General features: G+C 40.7%; 1 protein-coding gene across 1 annotated transcript in view; it reads right to left on the bottom strand.

The window, feature by feature from the left end:
• The window catches only part of gtdc1 (glycosyltransferase-like domain containing 1), a 60816-nt gene that overhangs the window by 28368 nt on the left and 7131 nt on the right, over positions 1–25317 (bottom strand). The window contains exons 2-4 of the mRNA XM_064326663.1: positions 21710–21898; positions 11401–11568; positions 9220–9393 (exon numbers count right to left, since the gene is read on the bottom strand). Of these exons, the coding sequence (XP_064182733.1) occupies positions 9220–9393; positions 11401–11568; positions 21710–21888 (521 nt within the window). The 5' untranslated portion in view covers positions 21889–21898. The remainder of the gene's footprint in view (positions 1–9219; positions 9394–11400; positions 11569–21709; positions 21899–25317) is intronic.

Raw genomic sequence — 25317 nt, forward strand, 5'->3', positions numbered from 1 at the left:
TATTATGTTTCCCTCCGAGTCTCCATCATGGTAGCTTGACTTCACTGTAATTGCATCAGAAACTTGGTCTTTAGTCTCTGTATGACATAGTGTGCTATTTGTGTTCGCATAAACAGTGTGCAATTTTGTACGAGGAGAACAGCCTAACCCGTCTAACCCTGAGCAACTTTGATTTTTATCAAGAGAGTTTAGGGCAGGGTGCAACACCTCTCACCTCCGAATTCTCGGTTAATTGAACAGCAGGAATCATTTTAGAGATGTTTTATCGCTGCCCGCTTACTTTAACCAATGAGGGCAGAGAACACTTCCTGTGGTTCTTGACAGATGAGCTAACGAAGCAAGGCCGACTGGAGCCTTGAGATGCTGTCATACTTTCCCAATCTCGCTGATAAAGATGTAAATATTTTATTATGAACTCATAAACGCATTTACATAATTTGGCTGCTTTGAGTGTAACATCAAAATTCTCTTCTCCGTAGTCACGTCTGAAATGCTTCATTTACAATCAGGAAAGCACAACAGAAGAATTGCGTCAAGTGCCGCAAATCAGCGCAAATGTGAAATGAATCTTTAAAGACAAGAACAAATTTGATACCCCACCCCCAGTCTGTTTGGCAGCATAATCTACTAAAGATTAAAAATTACTATCATAAAACAGACATTCCCTGTAACTAATCCCCCCCCTTCAACCCCCTCCCCCCGCCACCACCAAGAAAAACAGCACCAAAGCCTTTGCTTCAAGTTATGTCTGTATTTTAAACAGTTCTAATCATGTACCTTTGTGAACACTTAATTAAAATTACAAAACCAATTTTAATCTGAAGTCCAATTAATATGCAAATGTATGCAAATGCAGTAAAACAAGGTGGTGATTAAGTTAAGGGCACTATTTCATGTCTCCTTTAAGTGTGAAAACAAACCATCTTTTACTTTAGTGCTCACGCTGATGGATAGTAATATTTACCGAAGACATGCTGGGCAGAACAAAATGGACTTTTTAGCATGAATGCAAACAATTATGTTTCCTGGAAACTCAGATGAAGCCAGTTGGTAACTACATGTGTGGTCAAGACAACAGGTCATCCCACACACATAAATTGACTAATTTCCTATTTTGGATTTAGAGTTTTATAAAATAAAAAAATACAGTCTTTTCAGACTTGCAGTGTACAAAATGTAAAAACTTTCAATTGGGTTGGGGGACTGGGGAGGCGGGCACATAACACAAGCCAAACAGCTGTATTTCTGTCATATTTAAACTCGCTCAATTACTACTCTTTCCAATTATTTATTTTTTCAACGAGACCAAAATTGGTGCCCAACACATTCCGAGCTAACACAGAAAACACAAGGAGAACTGGCTTTAATGAGGCAAATTGCAGAAAGAACTGTCAAAGCAATCTATATCTATAAAGATGGTCAACAGAACAGAAGTGTAGAGCAGCTAATCTTTTCCTCCTCTCACTTCACATATAGAACACTGGTCCCAGCACTGCTGAGGTAATATAATTGTGGGCTGTGCGGTAGACTTTGTCAAATTAGCTTTGGTTCGAGAGCAGGAGTCAAGCTTGCTTACTCATTCCTACTATTCTCCTCAACGGAGCAGAACAAAAGCAAGGGCTGAGAGCTGGGCATCGAGTGTTAAAAGGCACAGACCACAGCCTAAAGCAGTCTACCAGCTGTACATAAAGCGCCCACCCAATATACAGAAGGATGGACTATCCTTTTTTCTAGCCTTGCATTTCAAGGGGAAAACTTCACTGACAAAGCCTGTAGCACATACATTCTAAATGAGGCTTTATTTTTGCTACATCACAATACATGTTACATAATAACTATGCTTGTTCAATGAGTTAACCCTCCCGAGGGGATTGGTTTGGTTGGTCGGTTGGATGTACGGAGTATTTATAAATAACCCCCGTGAGGGCCATTGACTTCAGCTTGGCATGGCTAACTAAGCGCTTTCTCATACTCAATTTCAAAGTCATTATCATAGTTTTTTTTCCCCATACCCTCAGAACACTTACAATGAATTTCAAGCTCCAATTAGATGTGTGTGCTAAATAATAATCATAGGGTAAACTGCTAATCATTTCTAAACATTGCCTAAGGCTTCCTTTAACATGTGCACTGGTGAATCTGAATCTCCAGCTTCACGTACAATGCAACCGAAGCACTAAAACCAGGCTCTGCTATTACAAAGACTTGCGCACACTGCCAGTGACTCCAGAAGACGCGGCTGCTGGGACCCAATCCGGCAACTTAATTTAACATAATGTAATGGCCAGAGGCAGAGATTATGGAACTGACTGCCAAGAAGTTGCATGAGGAATCGTTAGAACTCATAACAGATCAGGTAAGCGCGGGGTACTCACACACTGGGAATGGGGTACCATTCCAGCTTCTGCACGGAGAAGTAGATGCAAAGCTCACTGTAATGCCGCTGGTGTGCATTCATGTCAACAAGGCAGCAGATCCAATGTGAAATCAAAAGGGGCTAAAAGAATGCATGTAAATTGGCCTGTGTCACTTTGGAACCAGACCATTCAGTTACATGATTTGGAATAAGGAACAACTGCACGTAATACTGATATACTCGAGAGCAGAGGGGTGGAGTTGATTGACACCCGCTGTGCTGGCTGGATAATTTGGCGGGCACTCGTGGCTACGGAGGGCAGATCGCACGAGAGCACGGGCCTACGCTACCGCGCAACGCATTTCGCGAAGGCAGCGAGCGGCACAGGAACGCTCAGCAATGCAGCCTGTGTAAGCATTATCGTGTGCCCAGCTCAAGAGTTCAGCCGCTACAGGCACAAGAGCAGAGGAGAAACAACTAAATAAACACAGCCAAGGATGCGAGAGTTGACTGGGTATGCACATGTGAAAATACAGAATTTTTAAGGCAAGATTTTTTTTTTTTTTTTATCAAGTCAGATACAGGACACTGATTTGGGCTCGCTGAGAAAAGGCTTAGGTCTTTTTTTCTTGCTGGAACAAATAATGAAGGGAATGATGTTGGAGTTATCCATTACGTATGCTAGAAGCCATGCAGCCTGTCGATACATGAGATTGCCTATAGACTGCTATTTGCTGGGATTGATTGTACAGTTCTGAGTTGGTAGAAACTGGACACCATTAATTGTGAGCCTGAATGAACAAAGAACACAAGCCCCAGTAAAACCGCTTGATGTACGCAAAACGTTACGGAGTTTTAAGAAGATTTTGAACTCACAAAATTTAATTTGTAAAAAGCCAAGAAATACTGGGAGAGATAAACTATGTACTCTGCAAATACTAGTGCCCTGCCAAGCTCTGCTCTACTTAAGAAGTGGATGGGGAGAGGGGGGTTCTTGTGAAAAGGTATTAATGATGGTAGCATCTGGCAGGTCATGGGAGAATTCCATTCAATAGGCAATTTTAAAACTGGTTTGACTAAGCAATAAAACTAAACTCTCAGCACCAGCAAAAGGTACTTAGGAGGAAAGCCTCCAATTATCATGTTTATAAATCAACGGCAATTTCACTGATGACTTTATCTTTAATTTGATTAAACACAAATTTAAAAGCAAAAAAGTCATGTGATGCAATTCCCTTTATTGGTAATAATCATGCACATCTCAAGCAATCAAAAAATCACATTGATTTTAGACTGTCTAGAGAAATGCTTTGAAGATGTAAGCAGGAACACTGAGTCAATCTCTGTGGCCCCGCAAGTGACCGCAAAATGCTGAGTTTTACTTCTCCACTTTTGGCTAAAACACATACAAATAAGGCCTGTATTCAATCAACATTTGGCCTTAAATTTCACTTTGTACAAAGTAAATGCAAACACTGCACTTTTTCTTCTCAAACTCAGTTTGACCAGTTTGTTTCAGTGATTACTGAACTTGCCAAACTGTATTTGTACAGGAAAATGAAACCTTGCTGTTGCTAGTCAAACATAAAAACAATTATTAACGAATGACGGCCTAAATGTCAAAGACCCTCCTTGATAATTGTGTCATCATTATAGTTTTGCATCCTGCTGATATCACATTCCGCACCTTACATCATCATCATCATCATCATCCTCTGAGTGCACTCATTCCACACAAGTGAAAGCACCCAGCCATCCACAATGCTACAATCCAAATAAATAAATAAAAATAAATAAAAATAACTCTTCACATGCAGTGAACAGGTCTTTCAAGCAACAAAAAAAAAGACCTGTCACAACACTGGTCCAGCAATGCCAATGTCAGAATAGGAAACTAAAGGCTGTATTTTAAGGGCACAGATTCAGCAAATTGTGTATTCTGCTTCATGGGCCGATCATTCCACTGACTAGATCACATAAAATTATTCAACCCTTCAGTAAATCTACAATTCTAACCAAATGAAAGGATCAGACACTTCAAGTTTTATCGGTTTGTTGGGGAAAATACAAAAACACATGCAGGTAGTATGATGACCTGCATGCAAAATCTCAGTATCAATATGTTTCAATAAAAACATTTAAAAATCACCCCAAAAAAAACACTCTGAAATTCAGAATTTACAAAAAAGCACCAGAAGATTCAGAGACATTTTCATACAGAGCCTTTTGGGAGTTTTTATTAAATCTAAAAGTGATTGCACTGTGCCAAATCATAATAAACTCACAACTATTTGTAAAAGACCACCATTAGTGTTCAGCTATTGTTGGTCTTGCAGACTCAGAATGCAACAGAGATTCTATTCAGATATGAATAACAACTAGCTGACAACAGTATTCCATCTAGCTCCGGGAAAAGAAACAAACCTTGCTCCGTGCTTCAGAGAACTTATGACTCCAAAAGTTGTGGGTAAGTCAAGTATAGGGCTGTAAAAACCTGCATAGGGGAGCATAGGGGAGCACAACCTAACCCGATCAAAGGGAGGCACTGTTTGTAAACACGGTTTCGGTGCCATACCTTAATCCTTTCCAGTTTTGCTATTAAGATCAAATCACAGGCACAGTTTTTGATCCTTAATTCAGCCGCAACTGATCACGTCCATTTCTCAGAACTTCCCGAGACCATATGGACTCCATTGCCATCAATTCTGTGCGGGAGAAGAGCATGGTAAGTTTGCAGAGAATACCTTTCCACTGCCTTTGTTGCTATTTATTTACATTTCTTTGAGTCTCCTAAACAAACGGTGGGTAAGAGGAGGAACTCTTTGAAACGGCAGAGAACCAGGACGCGGCAGACACAAACCAGAAAACAAATAACTGAAAAGGTAACTGACAGCTGCTTTCATCAATTCTGGCCAAAGCGCTTAAATCACAACAGTCTGATTAAAATGTGGGAGAGCTTCCTCTCGATCACGTCGCCGTGGCTACGGGCAGTCGAGTAATCAGAGTGCATGTGCGGGTCATTTGAGGATGGGGAGCTCGGAGTAAACAGCGGCCAAGGCCTAAACTTAAAAAAAAAAAAACCTCAATGCATTTCAGTTTTAAAGAGACTTTTTTTGTTTGTTTGTTGTTGAAAACATTTTTATAGAATACCGATGAAAGGCTGCCGATTCAGTGGCTAAGATAGTCAAAAGGAAATTCGCAGCATTAATTATTTAAAGATTCATGAAATTGGGACGTTTGTTGTGTTTCTAAAGAGTGTTATTAATTTCCCGGTTGAAAAACATTATATCTGGTGACACATGGAGAGTATTTGGTACAGGAAGGACATTATGAATTTCAGAATTCTGCCCTGATGTACTCAACAAATAAGGTTGCGGTTTACAAACTCCAACTTCCAACTGTCGTCGTCTCTTGCTAATTTATTCACATGCCACAGAGACATTGCCAAAGAATGCTTCTTGGTGAGGAGAGAAATGTTTCAAATAGCCAATATCTGAAAAAAAAGAAAGGAAGAAAAAAGAAAAAAACTTTCAACAATCCTCAGCTACTTTCTTTCTTGCTTATTTCTTTCATGAGGTCTCACTTGTTCCTCTCTCGTTATAAGCCCCCCCCCCCCAACTGCCTTCACAAGGAAAAGAAAACCCAGTAGTATTCTCCAGCCCTTGATTTACTAAATTATTAAACAAAAAAATTAATATCAAATGCATAAAGTACCTTGCAGTACCTCTGCGCTTCTTACAGAAAAAGGTTTTGAGCACGATTTCCTGGCAGCTGCCATGGTTACGGAAGCATTCCAATATTAACTCAGTCATTTGAGGGCCTCACTGGTCCCTGAGAGGCACATCAATGTACTGCAGGTCCCACGTGCTAGAGGTGGCCACAGATTTTTTTCTGAGCTACTTTTTTTTTGCTGATTATCTTCTAGTGAGGGCAGATCATCTGCAGCTGGTGAAAGGGAAAACCCTGAACTCCAGCCCCTCTCTGCATTTAAGCAGGCGTCAAACTTCAAAAAGCCAACGCGTTTTATTCTGCATGAAAGGCTCGCTGTACTTCTGGCACGCTCCGTGAAAAGAGATCCCCTTGTCCAAAAACCAGAACAGGGCGTCTTTGATCTCGGACGGTCTCAGGTTCGCCTGACAATTCCGAAACGTTTTAAGCCTCGCGAAGCGGCCCGCGCGTCCGCACGGATCGTTACGTAAAGACGGATCGTCGTTTAATCTCCCGCGCGCGCTCGGCTGCGGTCCTCCCCGTTAGCCTTCTCCGTCGTTCGACGTTTGTCGTCTAAAGCGGGCCGCGCTTCGGCCGAAGGCAAAACGCTAACTATAGCCGACCGTTTTTCGGGCCGGCGCGACGGAACGCCGCGGCTCCCCTGAATTAGCCACCTGCTAGTCGCGAGCGCAGTCGATTGGGTCAGAGCTGCCGGTCCCAGCGCGCTGAAAGGCGGAGCTCGGGAAAGCAGACACCCCGTGCAGCCGGGCCGCGCGGTGATGAATGAGTGCGCATTGTCTCGCCGCGGCCGCCCGCTAACCGGGGTCAGTCCTTATTCAATTACCGCTTGTCAATGTCTCCAACGCTGATTGATTAATGAGCGCGCCGAGGCAAAAGGATACAAAGGGTTTTATTTTCAACTATTTGTTTTACCTAAACCAGCTCCGCTGTGGGAGTGTGCACGCATGCGCGGGCGGGGGTGCGTGCGTGCGCGACGTACAGGCACAAATTTAACAATATTTATAATTTTTCCCCTCTCAGTTCTGTCCCTGAAATCAATAACATTTTTCCCACCAGAGACACATCTCTAACGGTGTTAGAGGCCCACTCTATGTTGTGCTACGGAGAACAATATAAAAAAAACATTGTTCACCTGTGCCCCAGTTTCCAGTGTATGCAAGACAGAGATTCACATTGAGAAATATAGTTTTCCTTTTTTTCATGTCTAAAAAAAAGACAGAAATGCAGCAATCTCTTCCTGTACTTTCGCAAACTGTTTCCACATACGTACCATCACACATGGTTTCTAATAAGCCTTTCGAATATTCAAGCGTTTGAGTTTCTGACACAGGGCGTACAATGAAACTATAATACATTCTACATTGCACATGTAAACCTGCACTCATTAATAATTGCACGCAAACCAGCCAATGCAGTGTACGTCTGATTTGTTTGAATGCCTATAGAGGATTAAAAAAATGTGCTTTTCACACGCAACTTGTGAGGCACTTCAAAGCCACTCGCAACCCACCAGTGGGTCCCCCCACCCACAGCTTGGACCATACAGGCATGCATGTTCCACCGTGTGCAGATACAAAAAAAAACAAAGAATAAAAACAGAAAATTATCTCATAATGTTGTAGTGTTAACGATATCTGTAGAACAGTCATTTCTATCCTGTCATTTGTTCCATATGCTTTCAATAAATACTGATGCTGGAACATGATCTACATTCCAACATTCTTCTTTCTTTTTCAAATGACAAACTTACATCACAGCAAAGCAAATACTAATACTACTCCTACAAATACAACTACTACTACTACTACTACTAGTACTACTACTACAATAATAATAATAATAATAATAATAATAATAATAATAATAATAATAATAATAATTATCTGGTCAGATTTTTGCATTTAGATTGTTTCTTTTTATTTTCTTTTCATCGGAGGTCAACATGCATGCAGTTTTATTCTCTCTCGTATGCATGCACACGCACACACAAATGCATGCACACACAAACACAGAGGGAAAGACCAGATCTTAACCACACAATTATTGTAAGCAAAGATTCTGTCAGCTTTCTACTTTCAGTGATGATCTGTCCTCTAGGACCAAACTTCAGAAACTACTCTTTAATAATTTTTTGTTTGTGTTCAAATATATACATTTACATGGACGGTACTTTTCTGTGTACTTATACAAGATTAAGACTGCTACCAAATAGCAGAATATAGCAATATTGCTGTAAAACCAAAACTCATCTGATAACTCTTTTATTCACTGTATTTTCATGTTTCTTTCAACAGCACAACACAAAAGAAATGCGCACTTTATATAAATGGGTTAAAATAATTTAGTTAAAATGTTCATTCTGGAAATGCAGGTATCTGACTCAGAGCCTAACAGAAAAGGAACTTTCTGTCTTTGCCTCCGATTTATAATTCCATTTCTATTGTGATGTCACCACATTTGCATCGAGGAAAAGCTGGTGTTCATTTTCACTTTAATGAGAAGCACACCAGTGCTATGAAAATGCTTTTGCAACATTTCTGATTTTGGATTCTTTTGGCAAGGAAGAAAAACAAACAAATAAAGGAAAAAAAGATTTTGTTTAGCCACCGAACCGAGATCCCAATTTACAAATAAAAAGATGCTGTTCTGTTCCGCTCTGCACAGTATCTCTATTGTACTTTGTTCTACTGGAAAACTAAAACCAAAACCCAACTTTCAAACTTCATAATCAAGATTTGTTGAATAGGAGTGAACCTCTTTCTTTAAATTTCAACGGTAAGTAGGTGTGGTAAACAGAACTAATGTTGTTACTGCTGAACTTTATTTAAAACCGGATTAAGAATGAGGTGGAAATGATACACAAATAGCATAATGTACACCCGACAGATGAACAGGACAGGACAGTGGACAGACAGCCAGAACGCTGACCTCGAAACGAGTGACGAACATCTGCACGCGCCCCGTCTTTCGACGCGCACTTTTGAGACTTTACTCCGGATCCTTGTTTACTGGGTACCTAAACTTTAGCAGCTTGCCACGGAGGGATTAGAGGCAAATGCGCTGCTTTTTAATCAATGTGTGGTTATCCCTGGAAGGCAAATTACTGTCTCTGCGTGAGCTTGAAAAATACCAACCTTTTGACATGGGGAAATTCGATAGGAAAGTAGAGCACTTGGCACTTGGGTCTGATGAGCGCTTCCAGAGCTCTAGGTCTGTGGTCAGGAATCAGCTTCATGAAAGCAGATATGGACGTGAGAAAGGACTCCATGTTGAAAGCAGAGTTAAACACCACTACATCTGCCACCAAGCTGCAAAATGGAGAAAATACAAAAAAAGAAAGATAAAGAGAACTGATGTAAGCGACGGTTAAGTAAACCTGGAGAAGGAACTGCAGAGTTTGCAAAACGATATTGAACTTAAGGAAAAATAGGATGTTTCTTCAAGAACATTCTGAAGAAATAACAGCTTTGTTTGAAGGCACTGTGTACAATATGGCATAGCGTGTATACAGAAACTGTCATTAAAAAATTGATTGCGTAATCATTTCTAACCCTTTTCAGTTTAGGTCATTTTTCTCAGTTCCTTTTTTTGCCCCCCCCCCTCCCCCCTTAATTAAAATGCAGCCAAAGTTTGAGCCGTTGCAGACAGAATTATCAAAGTTTGCCACGGCATGCTTTTTCCACCAACTCTGTTACTTTGGTGTGACACCTCTTCCCACACAACGAGACGGCATGACTCAGAGATGGTGATGAATAAAAATTCACATCAAGGTAAGAAGAAAAGATATGCATCTGCCACCATTTTGTTCACATTTCATTTCAAGAAATACGTTTGATGATGGTTCTGATGAAGTTGATTTTATCTAAAAATAGATTCAAGTATCAAACAACTCAGGTAAAACACTTTCAGAGAACAGCTACATGGCGGCCATTTTTATTCCTAATATTTTTGTTAGTATTAATGTGTTGTTTTTATTCAAATGCGTTGTTTTATTCTGTCTTCAAATAGTTTTTAAAAAACACAATATGCAAATAAAGACATTGTTTGGGACTCTAAATAAGCTGATCTATTTCGTAAATTATACGCACCATTAAATCACATTTAAGAGTGGTGAAACATTATGCTGAATTTAATCCAATAAAACATTTCTTAATGAATAATTTACTTTGCAAAGTTTACTTTCTAAGGTCAGGCAGTCGCCATCTCTATCTGGTTTAATGAATTAAATCTTGATTGAATGGGTAATTTGGAAAATTAAAGTTATTGACATTTTGCCCGATGGAAATCAACAATAATTTTTTATGGAGTGCTCCTCTTTCTTGCATATTAATTTTGCATTATTGTGATTAATTACGATGCCGCTTCTCCAGAAGAATGGCTATACACCCAAACAGACAGCACCGATTCGGGCTGTCATAATTAAACGCCTTTGACAGAAAACCATGGGCTGATTGTGCTTCCTGAAACAAATACGCTTTCAAAAGGGATTTTTAGAAAGCACCGATGTGCACATTTATAGGCACAGTTACAGTACCTCTTTTGCATAAACGCGTAACTCACTTTTGATTCTCTGTTTTATTTTGACACAGGCCGAGGTAGGTTGTGCATGTGCTTAATATTACAGGAACTGAAAAGTAGCCTGCCGTCCCTCCCCAGTGTTTCTGTGGCTTAAATGTGTTTGCTGTTCAAGCATTTATTGCCCTTATTGAATAAACGATTCAGGGGGCAAAAACCGTTGGAACTGAAAATTCAATATGGCGCTCTGTCAGGAGTGTGAATGTGTCCCGACTAAAACAAAAAAATGAAAATGTCATAAGACCGTGTTTATCATCAGTTGACAACAACAGAACATTTCACTTTGTTATCCTTTTTTTTAAAGCAGTGTATGCAGCAGACAGACTGGTACAGCACTAGATATTTCTGTAGCTCACAGGCACGCTTTTCATGAATGCGTGCGCGGACCTCCGATCCTTCAGCAGCGCCCACCCTGCTGATGCAGGTTAATGCAGGTACCAGAACTTTTCCCTGCAGGACTCCAGGTCCAGACGGAGGTAAGGCGAGTCGATGCTTACACGATACAGCACGCACGATTTATGAGGATCCCTCCATGTATTCTCATTAAACAGGATTTATTCGATGCGAACGTAATACGTTTAGCAAACATGACCTCATGATTCAGGCTACGGGCGGGATAAACACGCAGCACGACTCCATAAATCAACTCAAATTACAGGCCTTAACTTTCAGAGCAGGTGATGGAGAGGGCTTCAGAATTGCACAGAGGAGACAGGCAGAGAGGACAGACGTGCGTTTACCATGAGAGGACCTGGTTGTATCCGTACTGGAAGTCCCGTTCCTGGCTCTTCCGGACCGGGTAGATCAGTTGGTTCTCGTGGAAGTACAGGACCTTCTTCAGCCGGGCCAGGTCGGGTCGGAGGGCGGCCAGTTCCGCCAGGTTGAGCACCGAGCTGGCCAACAGCACTCTGGGAAACGAAAGGCGGGTCAGCGTGGCGGCTCCGCGGCGTTTAAACGCCCTCTTCCTTCATCCCCCGCCCAGCCCCTCGGAACCCACAGGCCCGACTCCCTACAGGGCCGTTTTTCGGCACCGGGCCCCGCCAGTTCAGGGTTTTGATCTTGCCAGGGAGGCGCTGAAAGAAAAGTCTGGACTCTTTTCATGATTTTTTATTTCTCCTCCCTTACTCAAGCTGTAGCGAGGCCTCGGAGGTTTTCTGAAGTCTGACACAAAAGACAAAAGAGAAGTTTGTTTTTTTTCCAGAACATGAAAACAGCAAAAAAATAAAAATAAAAAATACTCCATAAAAACTAAAAGATGGCAATGAAAAGGGAAACAGATTTCCCAGTGGTGGCTGGATATCATTTTGCGAGAACATCTGCCCACAAATTTCTTGGTTAAGATGCAAGTGTCAGTGCCACAGGAACTGCTTAAGACTTCAGAAAGGTTGAAGGTCAAGACGGAAAAAAAAAAAAAAAAAAAACACAAGGCCAGAAATTCTACAAAGGAAAATAAGAACAACGGTGGATCAGTTAAGACAAGAACATTATGACTACTCATAATAATACCCTTCTGGAGGATGAAACTGGGGAAACTGATGACGCAAGGAAATATTTTTTTTTATGACTCTACGAGATGGTCCACCGGATGTGCACTGAAAGACCATGCAGACTAGATTAAATTAAAGGACCATCAGCTACTTTATTTATTTAGCAGAAACAATTTTCAATTGTTTTCAGTTTTTTTAATATATTTTTTTACTTTAGGTAGAGAAGAATTCAGTTAATGATGAGCATTCATTGAATAAGAAACCAACCAAAAAATAAAGCTTTTTTCAATTTCTACCTACAATAACACAAAAAAAGATCCGTTTTACAAAAAAAATATATTTGACTTTCCTCAAAATATCCTCTTTTAACTTTAATTACAACAAAACAAATTACTGGCAGTCTATCCAATCATTTTGCAAAGTGGGAGGTGGCGGGGTGGGAGGAAGGTGACAAATATCTTGTGGTGTCTAGCAAAAGAAACCGCACAACTACAGTCTGAACTCAACGCAACTTGAGATAAACCAGTTTCCCTGACTACAGTGAAACTATGAGCTGCTTGTGTATCTGCCTTTTCCCAACCTTTCTTGGTCCAGAGTTGATGGAGCTTGGCCTATGAGAGTCTTTTTTTTCATGTTAACAGCAAGCAGCAAGGGCTTTTTCACAGACACACATTCTTTTAAAGCATCCATTTCACTCTAGTCAGGGATGCTGGTTCCTCTATAGGTTGCATTGAGTTCATCTTGTAGTTATTATGCGATTTCTTTTGCTTGAAAATTCTTTCTGCTAAATAAATAAAGTAACCATTAAAATAAGTAACATCAAGTAACAATAGGTTATAAAGGGCAAGTCGTATCCTGGGAAGAGCATTGACAGAAAATAAATCAGAAAATAAATAAATCTAGCAATGATTCTAGTCAGCATTCTAGTGAAAAATGTTGTTCGAAAGAGACCCTTTCACTTTGCCATATGTGAGGCCAGTGAAAAATAGTGAAAAGCCAAGTTAAGGCTCAGATATCTCATACAGGATAAAAGCAGCTAGCTTCACTTGGCCTGCCTGAGCTGCAAGCCAGCGACTATCTACTGTATTTGGCAAACATACTGGAAACCCTTCAGATGTTAGTGGACCTGAAGTGCAGGAGTGCCAGTGGAATATGTCCAGGGCTCTAAATATTCTAAAGATGACCTGTGTTAAAAGCTTCACCTGGCTGAATCATCACTACAGTACAGTCTATGCGTTAAAAAACATGTGGACTCATGACAAGTGTTAGACTGACTCCATTAAAGCCATTAATATATAGTGGTACTATAAAACCCCTTGTAAGAACTCAAAATCATTTAAAAGACAACTGAGTCTAAAGTACACCTGTGGAAAAGTACACGTTTCTATCAAAGTCTCAATTTATCATAAATATCCTCACTGTCATATTCCAGCAAAACAAATTCACAAATAGAGAAAAATCATTGCCCTGAATAAAAATAAATCTTTGCAGTTGACCCAGCTTAAAATAAGCTACGTAGAGGAATTAAAGACTGCATTAATTGTATTTTTCATGTCGTCAAAATCGAAGGCAATCTTCATTAGAGAGGAAAAGGGGGGATTAAAACCATTAGGTGTCCCAGGATTAAACAACAACATTCCTTAAAAATGATGAGCCCGAAACATTTTTCTTCAAATGAAGATGCAGCAAGTTTACAGCCTTCCAAGCAAACAATGCAATCCCTGAATGGCATAATCAATTTTCAGGTAGCAACTCCTTAGTTAACTCTATGGGGGGACTCAATCCTTTAATTGCTAATTCGTTGGTTAACAGGCTTAGCACAGACTTAATACCATGGTCAGCATTCTGCATTTTAAATGCCGTTGATCCTAATTATTCCTTCAGAAAGGTTTAATATCCACCAACTCCTGTGCAACACAATGATAAAAGCTTCTGCTTTCAGACATTATTATTACAAGCATACACATGATGAGCCCTTTCAGACATTATTATTACAAGCATACACATGATGAGCCCGCCTTGTGAGGCTGAACGTTTATTAACATTCATAAACCTGGCACTGATTAAAGCAGATTATGTCAAAGAAATGCATTTATAACTAATGATAAAGTCTATATTGGTTGTTTGTTAGCTTGACATAGACAGAGTACTGACTTTAAGCTAACATGGACTTGCAACTGGCAACTGAAATACAGTTTTGAAGACAGATTCACAGTAAAATTATGAGTGACTGAATGAGAGATAGAGTGAGAGAGAGAGAGAGGGTATACTAAATCTGGAGCAGAATGTTGGGAAGTGCTTACATCATAATAATATGCAAATTAGGATCTAAAATTCTGATAAAGTTGTGCGCCACAGTGGATGAAAATGAGGAATTGAAAGCTGTAATAATGCTATGCTAATTGAGTGTTTTCATGTTCTTAAAATAACTGTCAATGCCACTTCACAAACTGAAAGAAATACATGTTCTCAATGTTTATAGTTTACAGTCAATAATCTTACAAATCTTTTGTAGGCCTTTGGTGAAGATTCTCAGTACTGCGACAGACAAATCCAATCAATCAGGAAATGGCTGTCATAGTTTTGTATGTTGAGTGAAACATTACCTAAACGACTGAAAGAAATGCTCCTTAGGAACATTCAGCCCAGAGTCAAATCCCCACCCAATGATGTAACTGGAACAAGGGCAGCTACTCGGTCCAAACCCCACCCGGGCCATCAGTGATGTGACAGGAACAAAGAAAACTCTGGGTTGTTAAGAGGTCAATGGGAGCATGGAGATGGTTATTCGCAGGATAAATTAATTCCCAGCTACTTCCCATGCACAAAAAAAAACACCTTTATTGAGTACTTTGATCTGAGTGCTTCTAAATGCACAGCCTCCAGGCATCTTCTAATCCCAAAACGTGCACCGTTCCGGTCACATCTCAGCACTGCAGAGCCATGAAACTGCATTTCCCAGGTATGAAAGGATCGCTTATGGTGCTTTACATTTAAGATGGTTTCACACTTACACCACCCCCCCCCCCCCCCAGGCCTCCTCCCCCCCTACTCAGTCACTACAGTGAGTTCAAAACCACGAGATGACGGACTCCATTAATAAAAGGCACGTTCTTAAGCTGGGCGGAGTGCAAGTTGAACCCGAGAGGGCTTTGAAGCTCATGGCCTTGCTAAGTTAACCCAGTCCCCAGTCATCTGCCCCATTCGCTCGTGCGCCTTTCATGTGGAAACGCCACAAGCCATTCGCGCCGCAGCGCTATCACGTCACCCGCACATCTTCGGAGCAGCCATTCTGCGCATTTCCTGGCCCGGTCTTGAGCTTCGATCAAAAAAAAAAAAAACTAAAAAAAGCACCCCTAAGTAATAAAGAGACCTGACTCAAACCAGATGAAAAATCTCTATTTTTACCTTTCTCTGCCAAGCCTACCCTCACACATCCTGGGTAGGCAAGCTTCAGACCAGCAAAATCGTAGCAGTCAGTAACTCTGCAGTTTACCATGCACAGGGAAAAAAGGCACAATTTTATTGCTGTACTAGCTGCCAAAAAATATAGTACTTAACAAGTACAATACTGACCAATTTCAGAGTAATGTAATGGATTCTCCTCGAGGGTATATACCAAAACCTCTGTACCAGCTTATTATTTATTGCCTCCCTTGAAAATACACACCTGTGATCATTCATGAGAGAGACTTCTTAAATGTCTGTAAACCAGAAACAATTACAGTGTCATGTAATAAGAAACAGATTGAGTGTGAGCCAGGAGGATACCACTCAGCTTTTAATCTGATTAAAATGTGGCTCTCAGTGGAAAAAAGAAAAAAAAAACTTGATCAAAGGACTGCCACATAAAGCCAAGAGAAACAGAGACTGAACCTGGTAGTTTCTTTGTTGCATTTGAGGCAGTTTTATTCATCATTTCACATTTTAATAATTTTATTTAACTTTTCATGAAGATTGAGGTTAATCTTCTGCATTCAATCCCAGGAGTCTCTGTTAAGATTTGGTAGAACTTCAAAGTCAGGTTGAGGTTGCACTTTTCAGCTGTTTGATTTGCCACTGCGGACGGAAAACATAACAGCAGTTGTTCTTCTCATAAGGACAGAAGGACAAAACTTAAATATGTTTTATACATATGTTCCAGGTAAGTGAAAAAGCTGTTTAAAAGTTAAAAGGCAGTATCAGACCCAGAGAAAGTTGGGTTGGCCAGTCAATGCTTTCATGCCAGTCAAGTGAGTGATATTTAGAACTACACCATGTTCCAGGGGATACTTAAGAACAGAAATACTGAGACTAATTAATCAAGGGAATTCCAACAAGATAACTATATTAAATTATAAATTGCCACTTTTCAGGATTTCCCACAGAAATAACCACAATGACAACAGACTCTCAGCCCTTAGAAACATTCATTTCTGTACCTTCTGACCTCATGTCAAGAGACAGAATTCCACAAACAACTTCCACACAATAAAGCCCCAAACTTTGGGGATTTTGCCTTCTTTCCTTCTTTTTCCTGCTGATTATATTTATCACAAATGCTGCTACTTCACTAGAAGCTTACAGAGTAACTTGTTTGCCCATGAAACCTTTGGACAGGCACGGGTTCAAATCCTTCGTTAGCTGCAGACAAGTTTTAACACGTTAAACTGGCTTGCTTGCTAGCGAAAAATTGCCTGATGATTTTAAACTATTGCTTTTGCAACTGTATAATCTTTGGGGGAAATTTATATTTCTGAAATCCAAATAAAATACACCCACACTTTAGACAGTTTTGCATTCGCCATTTTGACTGAGTTTAATGTTAGCTACCTTGCTGCAGACCGAGGGTATAAACATTTGTATAGATGGCTCTGAAATCTGCGTTGCGATTTGGTCCAGTAGGTAATGTTACCGGTAGCATGGCAACTGGGAAAAGATAATGGTTTCTTCACGGTAGGTATATCGATTTTCATCAAGTGAGTTCTCCGCTGAGAGATTTCTACATGTTGCCTACTTTTTAACTAGGTTACTGTAGTTACCCTGCAACAGCACATTTCTAAATGTTAGCTAGCCCTATAGATACTCTTTACACAGCATACAAACCAAGACACTTTCATTTATTTGTCATACAAATTACTAGGAAACATTGGGTAGCACTGCTTCGGAATACAGCTAGTTTAATTTCAGTGAGCCAAGATAGCCAATGGTGTTTCATGTAACTCTGCCTAATTTTGACATCAATACTTTTAATGACAGGCCTAGATTTTGCGAGTTTGAATTAATTACTTATAGACAGTGCTTTGTAAGTGAGAGTAACTTGGCATTTCTGTATGTTGAAAATATGTTTTTCTTCAGATGCATACAGTACATGGCCAAAAGTATGTGGACACCAACATCCAACATCTCATCTAAAATGATGGGCATTAATATGATGTTGGTCCACTCTTTGCTGCTATAACATCTGTCATTCTTCTGGGAAGACTTTATACTGCGCATTGCTGCAGAGATTTGCTTCCATTCAGCCAGAAGAGCATGCGTGAGGTCGGGCACTGATTTGGCGATTAGGCCTGGCTCGCAGTTGGCTTTCCAACTGATCCCAAAAGTGTTGGATGTGGTTGAGGGCTTTGTGCAAGCCAGTCAAGTTCTTCCACACCAAAAAAAAAAATTAAAAAAAAATAAAAAAAACATTTCTATATGGAACTTCCTGCCAGCCCAGGAATATTGTCATGCTGAAACAGTTAAGGGCCTGGTCCAAACTGTTGGGGAAGCACAGAATCATCTAGAATATGATTATATGCTGTCGTATTTAGGTTTGCTTTCACTGGAACTGAGGGGCCTAGCCAAAACCATGAAAAACAGCCCCATGCCAAAAGGTGTCCAGATACTTTTGGTCATATAGTGTATTTCACTGAGACAGACAGCAAGATCTATAGTGATTGTCCAGTGGCCTGTCAACAGGAATCCTGAAACAGATAAACAGTAGCTAGAATCTAAAATATGTTTTAGGACTCATAAGACTTGCAGTCTTCACCAAATACAGGGGGGTGTTTAAAAAGTATTTATCAATGCTTCTGTGTCAATAGGGGTTGACACTGTGCTGCCAGGAAAGATCCTCCTTTTCATAGCCCTGCACAGAACAGCTGTTTTGACAGTGGGACCTCCCCACATTACATTTACATGCCATTTAAGTGAATCATAAAATGCAAATATTGCAAATAACACCTACACTTCTGTGGTCTAAAGTGATTTCTAAAGGGATAAGCACCATTTTAATAAAATGAATGATTAACAGGGTGGTTCTCTCTCCTGAAAGGATCCACTCACATACATTACAATATACTCTTAAACTCAGTTACTCAGTCGTTGTACCTTAGTAAATGACAAAAAAAATAAAAAATGTCTGCAAAGACAAATTATGTCTTACGCTTGACGCACATACTTGCACACTCATGGAGATGACGGGCAGTTAGTTTGTTAACTTGGTATCAAGAACACTTGCACATTAAAGCAAATTGGGCAAAGGCAGCATCTGATGGCTGCAAGAGAGAGACAGACACAGCCTGGTCTCTGTAAACAAGGCCTTGTGCCAATGTGGCAAAACTGGACGTTTTCAATCAGTGAGCACTTGACAAAAGAGATTAGTGCACTCAGCCATCCCTGCAGGCCCTGGTATCAGAGTCATGGACAAGAATTAGACACAGTGGTGAGAATGCAGTGCGCAAAACTTCTAAAACAAGTGGGAGGATTGGCTCTTTCAGGTTTTCGTGTGAGCAGCCAATGCAGAACTGTTTGTTCTTTTTTTTTTTTGGACAGCTTCACGCTACCTTTGAAGCCACTGTTCATGTAGGTGACTGTTTTTTAGGTCATGGCTCACTTCTTGTCGACCTTAAGTAAATCGAGCTGAGGTAGCAGGTGTTCGCTGGGCAAAAAGTCACATACTTCCTGACTGTTCGCAGGTTCCTCGCAATGGAAAATTGACACTTCTCTCAAATCATTAAGATAATTGAAACATTTAGCTAATTCATGTACAGGACCCAGTCTTGGGACAATGAGTCGGCACAAACAAGCACTTGCTTCAGTTCCAGTGCCTACGCTATTTTTATTCATTCACTTTTTTCCCACTTTACTTTCATATATCACAACAGACATCAACATATTTCCCCTTGCATCTAAAAACAACACCAAGAAAAGAAGTACAGCCCAAGTTACAAAACACAGACGATACTTGCAGTTACCCAGCATCAAAGTTCCATGGCTGAGCCCACCAAAAACCTCCAGTGAGTTTCTCCACTCAAACGTTGTGGTCTTGCATTATAATTAGAGGAAATCCCTTTTACAGCCAATGACAGTTGCTCTTCTGCTTAGGGCATTTACCAGAATGTCTTCTTCACAAACTGACACACCCAACAGAATGCCCAGTTTGTGATAATGACTCGACCCCTTCGATCGTGCACCTCTCAGCTTTACATTATGCAATAAAGAATAGCTCTGCACACAGGTGTTTTCCCCTCCTACTGTACTAGTACAAAAATGATGACGGTGAAAAGTCCCTGGAAGTATGCTTTAAAAATAAAGTCTGTATTGTATGTTACCATACGCCTGTGGAGGGTGGGGTGGGGGTGGCAGATAAAATGCAAACCGATGGCTGAACTTCAAGGCCCGAGGCAAAGAGGAGCGTTTTGATGAGTAAACAACTCCCACGGCATTTAGGAAGAGGGCCGATGATTGCGCTTTGATCATGTAGAAGCAATTACGGACAGCAGCGTGCAATCGCTCTGCCACTGAGCGGTAAACATCTGTGGTGGCGGCCATGTTGTGTTAACTTCAACTGCTGGGAAAACCCATTACTGAAGCAGGGAAAGTTTAATTATTTTTAATACGCAGGTGAGATTCAGTTACCCACGCACACATAAACAAACACACACACACAGAAATCTAAATCACTGCTGCCACCAACAATATAATCCATCAAAAGTTCATGAGTCAGCCAATCATTCACACTGGAAATGCTTCATGACGCTACAGTAAGAATCAGAATCACAATAGTTTCACATTTAAATGTTCATGCTGCTTTACAAAAAAAAAGAAAAAAAGACATGTGTCGAAATTTCTGCAGTTTGTTTGTGAGATGGTGAAAAATGGCCCAATCCATACCCTACAACATCTAAAATATTATTAATATTTTCTTCCCGTTAAAGAAACGCTCCCAGCAGGCTGACCCGACAAATTCATATCCATTTTATGGAATTAAAGAACTTAATCTCGCCATAATAACGTCCCGAAGGAACGTTTCGAACAGAGTTTATCAGTCGCCAACATTTTACTTTAATTCCACTTGGCTCGTGTTCCTAAGAATACTGAGGAGACTGGGAAAGCATTATTTGTCCCTCAGTTTGTTAGTGTGTTTTTTTTCTTCCCCCGACACTGAAAAGAATTAGACAATGACGAGGGACAGGGCAGCCGCCCTGCGTGGTATCGACATGGCCTACACCGCCGCACAGAGTGGCTTTGTGTGTAAGGAGGGCCCAGAGAGAAAGAAAGATCATCTTAATTATCGTTGAGAAGGATCTCAGAGCTACACCTGGGCTAGAATAATATCACTTACGGACACAGAGATAGGCGAATAATTCCGGTTAGATCACAGACGTTGTCCAAATGAGGGGGGAATGACAGATTCTAACAGGCCAAGAGCGGGATAAGCCTACTCATTTGTCCCTCCAATTTGTTATAAAATACATAACAACATTTACATCAAAATAGTTATGTTACCCACAAAATGAACACGATAAAAAACTAAAAGTTGTTCAGGCATTTGGTGTGTAGAGAGCCTAGCTTTAACCTCAAGGTGACTGAGTGATTTCCACAGCCTCAACTGGGTTATGATTTTGAGTTGATGGGAAAACCATTTCAACCGATAAACTTTGATGGGCTACTGCTAATCCCATGCCAAACGCGTTCAGTGTAATGTCATACGCAGATATTAAGGCGCCTGATCATATTTACGATGCACTAAAGGGCAATGGGTCAACAGACACGAAAAGACGTGTGGAAAATACTAGGCACCCATTTGAACTGACCATATGTACACCACACAAAGAAACAAACTTTCAGCATTTTCCACTGCATTTTATTATAAAAGAACCAAACAAAAATAAAAATAATAATAATAATAATAATAATAACAACAACAATAATAATAAACATTTATCATTTAATTTGTAAGCATCACAAGTAGTTCTGATGCACAGGAAAATATGGATCAGAGTTTTCCAGCAGTAGTGGCCACACCCCATCACTGACATGAAGTGCAAACCCCCTTGTCCCCCGCAAAAACCAAACCTATACCAAGGAGGGAAAAACAGCATCCCAATATGTAGCTCTGTTTCCATCCTGATCAAAACATAAATGCATATATTTTAAAATGCAGGTCTTACTGAGACAAAGAAGTAAAAAATATGTGCGACAGGGAAAAGTGAGCGCATCCGAAGTCTTACAGTTCCAAATCCTCACCATGGTTATGGGCATCCACAACTGAAATGAATAAGGTGATAAAGGGTGTTTAACTGATGAATGCTCTCACCTGTAGGAGGAACTGGCTGGAATGGTCTGCATGAAATATATGGCCGCCGTTCTGGCTCTCCAGTGCCATTTCTTGGCTGGCAGTGTGTAGGTGACGCAGTCCTCCAGGTCCTCCTGGAGAAGGTCAATCAGCTGTTTGTGAGAGCCTCCGTAGAAGGCCTCAACCAGCAACACACTCATGCCCGAAACCCTGCGGGAGAGGGGAGGCTGGGAGGGGGTGGCGCAGACAGACACCGAACGTACCCATGAAATCCATAGAACGAAATATCAGTTTGAAGCAAATGACAATACGCATTAAGAAGTTTCAAGTTTTTGGTTTGGGGTTTTTTGATGTCATGAGGGAGAATGCCTATTCATAAACAGAAGCAGCCTAATTTTTTTTTTTTAAATGCTACCAGCTAACTTTGTGTAACTGTAAAACAAAAATTAAATAAAACTAAGGGGTTAGGACTACAAAAGCACAGACGTTTTAAAATTAGAACTTTGATAAAAAGTATTGATAAAAATAAGTTTCAACTTCACATTTCGAAACAAGAAAAGGCAATAAGGGGGATTCCCAGCAGCCCACTTCATTATTAAATGGACAGGGTTTCCGTAAATGTGGTGTAACTGCTCGCCATGTTCTGCTTCTGGTCCGTGGGCGAGTTCTTCAGTGTGTACAGCGCTAGCCCGAAAAACGAGGCGTGGAGGCTAGGGATTCCCAGGGCGCAGTGCTGTTACACGTGCGGACGCGGCTGGGAATCCCCCATCATGCACCAGGCCTCTGACGCAAAACCGTATAACCCCTTATAGTAGATCCCAAAGATATGCATCTCCAGGAATTTCAGAGTTTTTCTCAAACTGTTTTAAATCACTAAGTCATCAGGGCTGTTGAGTCCTACTTTAACAAGGGGGCGGAGCTGGCAATTGGAAGGGGGTGGAGCCACCAGAATGGAAAATACCGGCCTTCCACTACAGCTGTCTTCATGGCCTTACAATATGTATATCCAAGACTTTTGACTGCACTGTGAAACAATCCATGCCCAACAAATACAGTACATGAATATCATTACTCTATCAATTAAACATGCGCTCATTTAATTTGTTTAGTAATTTCCTTACCAAGCATATTGTTCTGCAGATTTCTTTAGCAAAAAGTTTTTTTGTTTATTTTTTTTAAATAAAGTTATGTTTGATTGATTAAAAGTAATGATAAGCTTTACACTTTGCAGTTCATTATTACTGCATTTTTGACCTGATTGAGACACTTGCTATAGCAATAAATAACATAAGAAAGCCTAGGAGGGGCATTTCATTGTCTGCAACAAGCATAGATGGATATTCCGACTTTAGCTGATTAATATGAGGTAGTAGGTACAGTACTGACAGTGCATTCACACGATAGCCTTTATTTAACATTCAAACTCACTCACTTCTCTCTGTTCACAAACACCCACTCAGAAATGGTGCCTGAAACCTTTCTACAAACCCACACTGGAGACTCAGCAGCTCATAATGGGCAGAAAAATGGATTTGAAATTAAGTTCTGCTTCATTTTGAGTCTTCATATTAGATGGTGCATTTCTCTAAAAACGGCCAACAGCTGCAGTGCATAAAGTTCAGCTTCCTTTAAAGAAAAGGGGAAAATATCTTTATGCATTTGAATATTTTCCACACGCTGATCTGGTAAGTACTGCTCGCTCACCTCATGATGGTTCTTGTAATCAGTGTCAAGTGCATTAATAATCCAGATTAAATTATTTCTAATGAATATGAATTGAGGTCATCATAATGGATGCATCTTTCAGATGATGCGTTCAAACTTATTATTTTATTACTTCCATGTTTGATTTCTATAAAATATCGCATCATGATAAATTATTCATGCCCCTTAGCTTTTCATCTTCTAAGATACAAACTCATCTGATGCTTTTTACAACTATTTATTTTATTCTAAAAACAGAATTCTCCCAAGAAGCATCCCGCTATCACCCGAGGATGTATTTCTTAAATAAAAGCAGCAGCACTTTGCATACCTAAGATCTGCATATTAAAGGAATGAGCAATGTGAATTAGGAATCTTCAGCAGTGAAATTTAATCAGTGCCTACCTCTGACTGCAGTTCAAAACTCTTTTGGGTGTGGAATCTGAGGCTTTATACCCCCACGGTTGCAAATTATTTTATTTTATTTTTTTGCTATTCTCAGTGCGATTCAAGCTCCCCGCTCAACTTCCATATGGACTCAAGGCTACCTCTGTTCACTCAATGGGTGGTTTATGATAACTGAATTGCCTCAGTAAATGGAGAGACGTGCAGACTTAATATAGGCACTACCTTTTAGTCAACCTGTGCTGAATGGTTCTGTCTGTGATTCAGTAATGTGAAACAAGCCTTTCGGGAACCTAAAGCCCGGCTGAGGGGATAAATGACATTTTGCTTCCACAGATCTATGCAAACAGACACTGACTTGCTTGCTACAGGCCAGATCTGAGGTATCCTTGCAACTGAATGAAATTGGTACTGCATTTCAATGTCACATCTCACACTTACACAGTTCTGAAGTATGAACTTACACAGGCATGCGGTCACCCAACAGAACATTCCACCTCTTAACATAACTAATGGGACGCTTCAACTTGGACCTGCGAATGGCATTTCCAGACATTTCTGGCATCCTGAACCAAAGGAGCAAGTGCACAGTGAAGAGACTGGAAACGAGGATGAAGAATATTCCACTCCTGACGTGGAACCGAGATGGAGGTGAAACGGAGACCGGGTCGGCAGCCCGCCACCTTGCATTCCGTTCTCTGATCTCCACTGGGGGAAACTGTGGGCCCAGACACATCAGCTCAACGTGGGTGTGAAATTACAGCTACTACTGAACTGACAGACACTGAAACCTAACGGCAAGCCTCTTCCTTCATTAGCAAGTTTGTGTGTGATTATATGTCAGGAGTATTTTTGCTTTTCGGAAGGCAGCACATCAGCTAACTGATCCTTACACTTCGTACATGTCAGGCCCCGAGTTAAACTACATGTCATGGTTCACTATATGAATAGCAACTGGGAGCCAAAAACCTGGGACTGAAATGCTAAGCTGTTTCATATACCTCCATTGGTACTTTCAGTTTTGAAGTTTACTTACTCACAGCAGACGCAAGGTTATTGGAGAACTGGGCTTGTAACCAAAAATGTAAGGTTAAATGAGAGGGAGAAGTGCTGTTGGGCTTGAGCCCGACAATCATGTGCTCTCCTGCATTGATTCACCAAATGGTCAACTGTGCAAATAGACACTGAGGAAGTTTTAGTCATTGACATTTCATTCTTGACTAATGAAACTATCACTAGGAACTCCTTTGGTTCACGCCACAGAACTATAAACACGCTCATTCCATAAAGCTGCCATGGGTTTCAGATGTAGAAACTTTGTACCTGCATTCTGCAATGACTAGCGAGTAGGAGTTCAGTTCTCATCAGAACGGACAAACATATCGCGCTAAGCACCTTTAGTTTCTAGGTCCTCAGGGGCGCGATTGTTCGAGGGTTGCCATGACGGTAATGTCCTGGCTAGCGCTGACCTGGAAGTCACATCTAGCCACTTAGCTGGGACCTACTTCTCCGGTGTCATC

Source organism: Anguilla rostrata, chromosome 3 (genome assembly GCF_018555375.3).
Source record: "Anguilla rostrata isolate EN2019 chromosome 3, ASM1855537v3, whole genome shotgun sequence".
Lineage (NCBI taxonomy): Eukaryota > Metazoa > Chordata > Actinopteri > Anguilliformes > Anguillidae > Anguilla > Anguilla rostrata.